General features: G+C 47.5%; 1 protein-coding gene across 1 annotated transcript in view; it reads left to right on the top strand.

Annotated features, from left to right (window-relative positions):
- Myh11 (myosin heavy chain 11) overlaps window positions 1-10,269 on the top strand; it is a 114,062-nt gene that overhangs the window by 3,029 nt on the left and 100,764 nt on the right. Inside the window, exon 2 of the mRNA XM_052759598.1 lies at window positions 9,215-9,526. Coding sequence (XP_052615558.1) covers window positions 9,215-9,526 — 312 coding nt within the window. The remainder of the gene's footprint in view (window positions 1-9,214; window positions 9,527-10,269) is intronic.

Raw genomic sequence — 10,269 nt, 5'->3', positions numbered from 1 at the left:
GGAACTGAACCCAAGTCCTTTGCAAGAGCAGTCAGTGTTCTTAACCTCTGAGCCTTCTGTCCAGCCCCCAAATTAACTCTTTCTTAACTCTTTATTGTTAGACTATGTGCTTGTGTGTACCATTTCTTCCATAGGCTGAGTCCTGCCAGCACAGCCTTCTTATAGATTTAGAGAATGTTTTCAGTAGGACTTGTGATTGACTTCATATGGACAAGACAGACACAATATTTAACAAGTGTTTTGGCATCTAGGACATTTGTTACCAGGTCAAACAGGGTGCTTATAGTTCTTGGGGCAGCCCTTACTAATCTGACTGAGCTTTTCCAGTGGTAGAACTATCAGGGGTGGTGTGGAGGCCTTGTTTCTAGGTGTGTTCATGTTACTATGGTGATTGTGGTGGTGGACAAGGTCATAGCTAAGGCTGTAACCCTTCTGCTGTTTACAAGTCAAGGCTTTGGAGCTTTGGAGATAGTGGGGAAGTTTATCTATTGCAGAGTTCTGTCTCTGGCTTACAGAGACTTTCTGAATGTTCTCATCTTAGACTCAACAGTGCAGCCATGACCAAAGCTGCATGAGCTTCTTTGACTTCCTGAATCACTTCTCTCTGTTAACTCTCTCTCGGGAGAGACTGCAATCTGATGATCATCCTCAGAGTTATTCCTAAATTGGCTAATTTGTTAGAAGATTTTACAGAAATAAGGGTTTTCTATTGTGTTATTTTTGCTCACTATAGGATTTTTGATATATCTTTTAAAAATACTTATTTTAGGTATGTGCATGTGTGTACACGTGTGTATATAGGTGTTCATGTGTGTAGGTACAGAGGTGCTGGGTCCCTCTGGAGCTTGAGGCACAGGCAGTTGTGAGCAGCAGCCAATCTTACCTGAGCTGTCTTTCCAACCCCTCAGTATTCATTCATTCATATTCTCTCCCCCCCCCTCCCTCTCCCTCTCCCCCCGCACCACCACCCTGTCTCTGTTGCTCTGGTTGTCTCGAAAACCACTTTGTAGACCAGGCTGGCCTCAAACTCGCAGAAATCCTCCTGCCTCTGCCTCCCATGTGCTAGGATTAAGCCTTGTGTCACAACATCAGACCCCTCAGTATTTTCTTTATTGGCAGTTTTTGTTTCTGTTTAGAAATTTTTTCCTTTTGGACCTGGTCTTCAAGTGTCATCACTCTGACCTCTGTTTCCTGTTTGTGTGCAAACATTGTTTCTCGTCTTAGCAGTACTTGTCATCTTTGCTCTCAAAAAGTGTGCGCTGGGCTCTCAGCATTGGGAACAGGTCCAGGTCTCTGGACTTGGGGTGTTCATCACAACCTGGGTTCAGAGTGCTTGTCTCTCAGCCTCTAGCTCTGCAAACTCACTTAGGCCACCAATTTCTGAAGCTCACACACACCCCATTTCCACTTCTAAATCTGCACTGACTATAGTTATGAATTCCATTATGTTCTTTGTGCAAATATAAGATCCTCCCAGAGGCCTTGGTTAATATTCAGAGGTGTCAGCTATGGATGCTGTGCTACCTCAGGAATTGCAGTTATGTAGGGCCAGACTAAGGGAAAATGCAAGTGTTTATAATTTTGGATATTGTTGTGAAATTACCAAAATGGAAGATAAACAGAATTGTCACATGCATTCCTGTGTTTGATTCTAATCTGTCTATGCCTAGGCAATGTTTTACTTTTAATGATTGCTTAATGAAAATCAACTGAGCTCTGTAGAAGCTATCATGTCACTATCTTGTCATCCAGAGAGGACCCCTGAAACAAGGATGACTGGAGCTGGTTCACTGGGCAGCTGGGGACTGAAGGCCGAACTGGTACATGTGTGTACTTGATATCTGCCATTCCTTCATAGGGTGTCACTCTCAACTCTGGAGGGTCATTGTCACAGCCTGGGGGACCTGACATGTTTGAAAAAAGGAAAACCATCTATTTTTAATTTTGGTTTGCTTTCTGCCTATATTTAAAATGTGTTACCATTTTTGTTTTTTAATTATCCAACTAGAGAAGAGTTTTGTGTTCCTTTTTTTTTTTAATGTGTATGAGTGCTTTATTGACTTTATGCCAGAAGAGGGCATCAGATCCCACTATAGATGGATGCGAACCACCACCATGTGGTTGCTGGTAATTAACCTCAGGAACCTCTGGAAGACTAACCAATGCTCTTAACTGCTGAGCCATCTCTCCAGCCTGGGGTTTTATATTCTTTTTTTTGAGACAGGGTTTCTCTGTGTAGCTTTGGAGCTTTTACTGGATGGAACTCAGTCTGTAGCCCAGGCTGGCCTTGAACTCACAGATATCTGCCTGCCTCTGCCTCCTGAGTGCTGGGATTAAAGGCATGTGCCACCACCGCCCGGCCAAGGGTTTTATATTCTTAAAATCTGAGGAAGAGCCAGGTCATGGTGGGGTACACCTGTAATCCAGCCAAGTACTTGGGTGATTCAGGCAGGAGTTTCTAGGCCAGCCCTGGCTGTGTAGCCAGACCCCATGTCCCCCCAAAAATCAAGGGACTGGAGAGATGGTTCAGTGGTTATCACTTTTTGCTCCTGCAGAGGATCTGATGCCCTCTTTTGACCTCTCTAAGCACCTGGACTCACATGCTCATACTCATACATAAAAATAAAAGAAACCCTAATGATCTCTAAAACAAACAACACCAAAAATAGAATTGAAGAAATCTACTGTTGCCGTCTCTTCATGTGGAGTTTATGAACACTAGCTGATTTACTTCCTGTGGCTTCTTAAAAACGTTTGTAGGCTGGAACGTTTGTTTTCAAGACAGGGTGTCACTGTGTAGACCAGGCTGGCCTAGAACTCTTAGATGTGCTTCTGCCTTCCAGAGTGCTGTGACTAAAGGCGTGCACCACCGTGCATGGCTAGGCTGGGACGTTGAAAACTCCCAAGAAAGAAAAAGCAGGTGTGTTGAAGAAAGCACAAGTCCAGAAGACCTACCAGGCTGCCCTCAGAAACAGTGATACCTCACTGGGGGTTTCTTGGGGTTGGGAGAAGCTACCTTCTAGAAATATAAGAGAAGTTTATTGAAAAACTTGAATTGACCCAAAAATTGGATGGGAGTAGAACCAGATGGTTATAGGAGACTTGGCTCTTCAGAACTTGGTCAAACAAAAATGCGTATCAGGCCCAGGGCTAGCTTCTGAAGATCATAAATTTAAGCCTAGCATATATGTTTGTGTAGAATAAATAGATAGCTTTATAATTATGTGCAAGAACACTTTTGTATATGACTTGCATGCCTGGCTGATTATGTCAACTCGATAGTTCCTTTAGCACAAAGCCAAATGTCTGGAGTACTGACGGTTGAGAATGTGCCTTTAAAGGCTTCTGGAAGACTGTTTCCCAGACACTTGGCATTTGATGTTTGTGGCAGCCGTCATGTGACGACTGTGGTCTGTATGGAATACTTGAAATAAAGTGAGACCAGACTTCCTGGAGATGGCTTAGTCGGGGAAAGTTGCTTGCTATGCAAGCATGAGGACTGGCGTTCAGGTTCCCCAGGTACCCAGCGTCTCCCTAAAGCACTGGACACAGCTGCAGGCTCCTGCTATCACAGAGATGGGGAGGTGAAGACTACCTTGGGCCTCATTAGCCTATTAGTTCATCTAATTTGGTGAGCTCTGGGTTCAATGAGGGACCCTGTCTCAAAAAGTAAAATTCTGGGTATGGTGGCATATACTTTTGTCCCAACGCTCTGGAGGCAGATTCCTGAGTTTGAGGCCAACCTGGTCTACATGGCAAATTCTAGGCCAGCCAGGGCTAGTAGTGAAGCCTTGTCTCAAAAAAATGAAAAATAAAAAGATACACATACATGTACTTCTACACACAAGCACACAATCTGTTTTATTTAACAAATTTCAAGTGCCTGGATAAATGAAATAGGAAGCACTGAGCACCCCACTCTCCTCCCACAGGCCCTATCTTCTTCCATTGTCTTTGTCTGATTGGAGCTGCAATTGTTACAGAGAAAGAGCCTGCTCTGTCACTGACAAAGCATAGTGATGGGCGTTCTCTGTAGCAGTACAGGCAGTGTAGCCGCTGTGCTCTGACACCTGCCCATGCCTTTTCCTGGACACTGTGACTTGAGCCATTTGCACCTCCCAAGATTGGCAATGTGCCATGAAGTTTTTCCCATACTTTTCTGGTTTGTTAGCTCTTTCTAGTGCAGAATCCTGCCTCTTCATTAGTTACCTGTTCACCTACTAGAAAATAGCCTGGCTATATCCAGGTGCTTTCAGTTAATAAAGCTGCTGAACCTGATATATGAGGATCAGTTTTAAAGGTGTGGGCTACTTCATGAGAACTGTCTCAAAAACACAATAACAGAATGCTGCTATAAATGCCCATGTTCAGGACTGTGTGAAGATAAGTTCATCTCTTTTGGGTAAATTCCCAAGAAGAATTTTCTGATGAGTGCCTTATTTTTCTATTGCTGTGACAAAATATCATTACTAAGGTATTACTAACATATAAGAAAGAATTTGTTGGGGGTTTACAGTTCTAGAGGACTAGAATCCATAGCCATCATGGTGGGGAGCATGGTAGCATGCAGGCAGGCATGGCACTGGAGCAGTAGCTGAGAGCTTATATATTGATCCACAAGCATTAGGCAGAGAGTACTGATTAGGAATGGCCTGGGCTGTAGAAACCTCAAAGCCTACCCCAGTGACGCACTTCCTCCAATAAGGCCACAGCTCCTAAACCTTCCTAGTTCTACCATCTAGGAACCAAACCTATGGGGACATTCTTATTCAAACCACCATACAGAATATGTTTAGTTTTGTAAAAATACTAAAACTACTGAGAATTGTGAACTCTTCCCAATAGAGACATCATCTATAGTTACAGGAAGACCAGAATTGGACATAAGAGGAACAGCACAACAGATGCAGTCTTCTATGTAGAGACTCAATGGGTCATCGTGAGGGTGACACAGTGTGCTTGTGACAGTTCCCAGTGATGTGTGTTTGTGAGGAAAGATGGTTCTTCATGAGGAGGCAGATCTTATGTCACATTGACCTGGTTGTGTGTGTGTGTCTGTGTGTGCACGAGTGCACACATTTGAGGCCAGAGGAGAATGTCAGATGTCCTGTCACTGCTTTATTCCCTTGAGACAGAGGCTCTCACTGAATTTGCTAGAGCTAGGCGGGTAGCCAAGAAGCTCCAGTGAGCCTCCTGTCTCCATCTCACATAGCACAGGTGTTACAGGTATGTGTTGCCATGCCCCACTTTTTACACGAGTGTTAGGGACTCACACTCAGGTCCTCATACCTGTGCAGTGAGCATTCTTACCCACTGAACCATTTCCCCAGCCCAGCTGGTACACTTTTAAATAATTAAATCGTGAAGCACACACAGGAGTCAGCCATGCTTGGATACAATTTTTGATTTCCCTAAAGCTAGAGGCTTTTAGAAGCCAGTAGCTATTTAAAACTATTTGCTTAAAAAAAAAAATCATTAATCCCAGCACTCATGAGGCAGAGGCAAGTGGATCTCTATGAGTTTGAGGCCAGCATGGTCTACATAGTTCCAAACTAGCCAGGACTACAGAGTGAGACCCTGTCTATAAAAAAGACTCTGAAGAGAAACTCACCCTCTATCATCTTGTGAGTCCATGGAAACGCCCATTAAACTGCCCCTCACAGAAAACATACAATTTATTCAACATCACCCAGTCAAAGAAGCATTTTGTAAAGTGACTTCATTCTTTTTAAAATAAGTGACCTTTTCAACTACAAGAAGCAAAACAGAAGCCTTTGCTATTACTCCTAGAAGAGGGTCCTTCTGAAGACTTCAGATATCCGAACTTCTCACAGTGGGCAGATATTTATTTAAGTGACTGTTAAATGAACATACTGTCCCTGAGTGCTGCTCAAGCATGCCAGGAGGGCACGGATGGTTTATACAAGGCCAGCACAGTCATTAACAACCCAGCAAGGTAGAGAAGGCAGAGAGCCTGGTGTTTGCCTTTCCTAAGACAATGGCACATAAGGATGTGGATAACCCCAGAGGTTCTTGGTTAGTTATTAGCAGCGCTGAGATCAGACTTCTGAGCCTCAGTGGTAGAGTGCTTGCAAGGGTCAGTGCACTCTGGGCACCCCCTTGTCTCTTTACATGAGGGCTAGAGATGGAATTCAGGTCCTCATTCTTGTGTCACTGTCTCTGCTAAGAAGGTGGAAATTCTGTCTTCTTTACACCTAATGCCCAGAATGCCCGGAAGTAAAAGGTTAAGTCATCTGGCCAGTGTAGCAAGGTTAATAGAAGAGCTGGGATTCCAACCTGAGCTGGCTGATAGAGTCCGTTCAGTGAGGGGTGAGCAACACTGGGGGTTTAAGCTCCACTGCTGGGGGAAAGACATAAATGGAGCTGAGAAGATGGTTCAGTCAATAAAGTACTTAACCACTCAAGCAGGAGAACCTGATCTCCAGCACCCATATAAAAGACTGGGTGTAGCAGTGCACACCCGTAATCCCAGCATTGGGGAAGCAGAGAAGAGAATCCCTGGGCTTGCTGGCTGGCTGACCTAGCAGCCTAGCAGAATCAACAAGCTCCAGGCTCAACGAGAGACACTGTCTCAAAAAATAAAGTGGAGAAGCAACTGGTGAAAACACCCAATGTTGACTTCCAGCCTCCACACACAAGAACATGTATATACACATACACAAGCACCACCACCCCTCGCTATAAATGGACTCTATCAGCCAGCCCAGGTTAGAATCCCAGCTGTTCTATTAACCTTGCTACACTGGCCAGAATGCACTGGCCTAAGCAGCCAAGCCTGGGGCCCATTTGAGAGTCTCTGTCTTGAAAACAAAGTGAAAATAACAACGAAAGTAATGTCAGATGTGGTAGTGCACACATTGAGTCCCAGCACTTGTAAGACAGGCTGATTTCTGTGAGTTTGCTGCCAGCATGGTCTACATAGACAGTTCTAGGCCAGCCAGATCTATATAGACCTTGTGGCTGGCTCCTGAGAACTGACATCTGTGATTGATACATGTGCACACCTACCACATACATAATGCAGTCTTCATTTTTAAAAACGTTTTCATTGCATTTATTTATCGGGGGTGGAGTTGTGCCACTGCTACACATGAAAGAATATTGTGTCCTAGTCAATTGGTTCTCTCCTTCCACCATATGGGTCCTAAGAGTGGAACTCAAGTGGTGAGGCTTAGGCAGCTAGTGCGTTACCCATAGAGCCATTTTATTGGCTCAGTCTCTTCTTAATAATGAAATCATTTTCGTTTCAAAATTCACACAGTCCTTTAAAAATCAGCTGTGCCCCTTGGAAGTGACTGTTGGGCCTGGTAGGAGTGCCCTTCTTATCATTAGGATGGCCAGCTCTGGGCTGGTTCCAGAGTGGGTAGGTGTAAGTGGGCCCTGGGCTTCCCCCTTCCATTCCTCCTGAGCTCAGCGCAGGGACGGTTTCCATTCCTTTTACGTGCAGCTGTGAAGAAGCTTTGGGGAAGCAGCCTCATCCATCATCCCGAGGGCTCCTCCCCCACCTTCGCAGAGGGCCAGCCAAGCTGCTGTCCTTGGCTCTGCTCTACGTCGCCCCACTGGGCAGTGGGGTGGGGGGTGGGGGACCGGGAGGACCAGGATCCAGACGTTTTCAAGGATGAGAAGCAGGTGAACTGGTACTGGAAGGATGCAGAAGGGGTCTAGAGGGGCTGAGACACAGATCACTGTGTGCAAAGCCAACCGGAGGCTATGTGGCCCTCTATATCCCACAGTCAGCTTGGTGCAACTTTCTTGGGCTTCCTAGGGCCTACACAGGTGCAGTGTGTTAATTTCCCACCGCTACAAGGACTGCTTACGAAAAATAGGAAGGAGCTGGCGTTCTCCCCCTTTTACAGACAGGGAAACTGAGGCGGAGCAGGTACAGTTACTTGCCCATAGTCCTGCTGCTATTAAGAGGCTTAGCAGACTCCTATTCAGACGACTCTGCCCAGAGGCCTCCCTTGACCTTGCGGCCGGTTCCCTGGTTGCTCCCCAGAGTGAACATTGTATTAAAAGGTCCCGAGAGTGTTGCGGACCCTCAGGCAACTCAGTGTTCTGGCCTGCTAAATGGGGCCACTGAGCACTGCGGGGCTGGGGTAGATTTGGCCAGGCCATACTCCAGTTCAGAGCACCGGCTGCCCATGGGCCTGGAGCTCCTGCCTGAGCACTGGGGTTCCCCTAGCGCTCCGCAGGCTCAGCAGGCGGCTTCGCTGGACCATATTTAGTCAGGGGGAGCCGGAGCCCCGCTGGTATGCCGCGCAGGGAATTCCTGCTGCGAGAATTGCGCCTTCCCTTTTTGGGTTGCCCGCCCAGGCCCAGGAGGGAGGACCAGCCTGGGACCTCGAGGGTCCGCGCGCAGTGAGCTAGGCGTCCCCAGCTTGGAGTGGGGCCAGCCCTGCCTCGATTTCCTTTTATGGCCTGAGGGTGTGCATGTGGCGAGAGAGAGAGAGAGAGAGAGAGAGAGAGAGAGAGAGAGAGAGAGAGAGAGAGAGAGAGAGAGAGAGAGAGAGAGAGAGAGTGTTAGTTTAGGGACATACAAATGGAATGATAGAGACAAGAAAAAAATCGTCAAAGCTAGAAGAATGGGGTGAAGAGAGTGTCAAGTCAGACAAGAGACGGACCTAGGTCCACACAGGGCCAAGGGAGAGAGACTGTGATCGCTAAGTGGACAAAATCCCTTGGTGAGGGGGGACAATTGAAAACTTGTGGGGCAGAAAGTCCCCCACATTCTCTTAGGATGTAACACACCTCCTCCAAATGCCACAATGCTTTCTTCTCCAAAGCACCCCACTTTTCAGCTGCAGACACGAGGCTCAGGGAAGCCACGTTATCGGTCCCAGGCACTCCAGGATTATATTTAATTATAGTTGTAGAGTGAATGGAGCTGCAGAGGACAAGTTCGGGAAAGCAAAATTTTCCCCTTCCCGGACATTCCCAGCAGTCACAAGAGGGTGTAAGATATCCTGCCTTGCACTTTGCGGAGTTTAAAAAAATCCTCTTTCCCTGCCTTCTGCCCAGAACAGCGGGCCCAGATCTAGACAGTGGCGGGCGAAGGAAGTGGGGATGAAGAAGAGAGGGAGGTGTCAGGTTCCCAGTATGGACACGAAGAGGTTAAAATCCAGTTGGAATGGACTGAGGGGAGAAATTCTCAAGTTTCCCTACAGACGCTGCATACCGGATCCCTTTCCTCTAGGGACCCAGGATCTGGATGGCTGCTGGAAGCGAGGCCTGAGGCTGCCGGCCAGTGCGCTGGCAGCCCCCCTGCGCCTCTGCCAGGTGGTTCTCCGCGGCTGTGGTCTTCACCTGCAGGGGGCGCCGCGAAGGGCAGAGGACCCTCCCACCCCTCCCGGCTGCCACCTCCCCTTCTTACCCTCGGGGAGAGCCGGCTCTATAAAGCCAGGCGTCCGAGGTGCACAGGGAGATTTGGACAGCCCCAGCCTGGGACCAGCGCCAGATCTGAGCTCTCCACCCCGTGTCCTCCCGCTAGCCCCCCAGCAGGAGATCTGTAAGTAGAAGTGGTCCCATAGGGGGTAAGTCTGGGTGGTGGGCTCGAGCGGCCTCTAGAGCATCCTTCTGGGAGTGGGTACTCCAGAGGTCCTGATTGTCATGTCTTATAAGGATGGGAAGTGGGAAGAAGCCAGGTGCAGGGTCATCCTAGACCTTCCATGATTTCCCCTGGAAACCAATGTTGCCAATGAGCGGTACCCCCTGGGGAAGTATAGGTACCAATTAAAGGTTCTGGTGGCTAGGCCCAATCCAGGTATGCTAGCGTCTAAAAAACAAACAAACAAAATAGCCTACTTTAGCACCAGTGGTGAAAGCACTGTGGGTCCTGGTTTCAAATCTCGTTTTGGGGGCAGGGAGCAGACCCCCAGGTTATTCTAACTAGAAAGTCATAGGATGCATAACCCGCTGACCATCGCACAAAGTAACCCACCAAAAATGGGTGAGAGTGTACACAGCCCTGGGCACAGGCTGTGTGTAGCGTGTTCCATCTGCCTGGTAGACAAGGCTACTTGTTGTTAAGGTTCATTTCTATTAGCTCTGTTCCCCTCCAGAACCCAAAGCCTGTGAATTAACAAAGGAGCTCTTCTCCAGGTTGATATTAGGGTCCCGGATACCCAGGTGAATAGCCCAGGATAGCTGCCACCCACAGGTGCACCAAGTGAGCAGGCGCTGGGGTTTGGGGGCTCCTCAGTGGGAAGGTTGCTCTCAGTCAGGTCAGAGGAAGTAGCAGGAGAAAGTTCT

Source organism: Peromyscus californicus, unplaced genomic scaffold (genome assembly GCF_007827085.1).
Source record: "Peromyscus californicus insignis strain IS unplaced genomic scaffold, ASM782708v3 Scaffold_3__1_contigs__length_106647218, whole genome shotgun sequence".
Taxonomy (NCBI): domain Eukaryota; kingdom Metazoa; phylum Chordata; class Mammalia; order Rodentia; family Cricetidae; genus Peromyscus; species Peromyscus californicus.
Note: the sequence above shows the minus strand (reverse complement) of the source record. Positions and strands in the feature narration are given on the sequence as shown.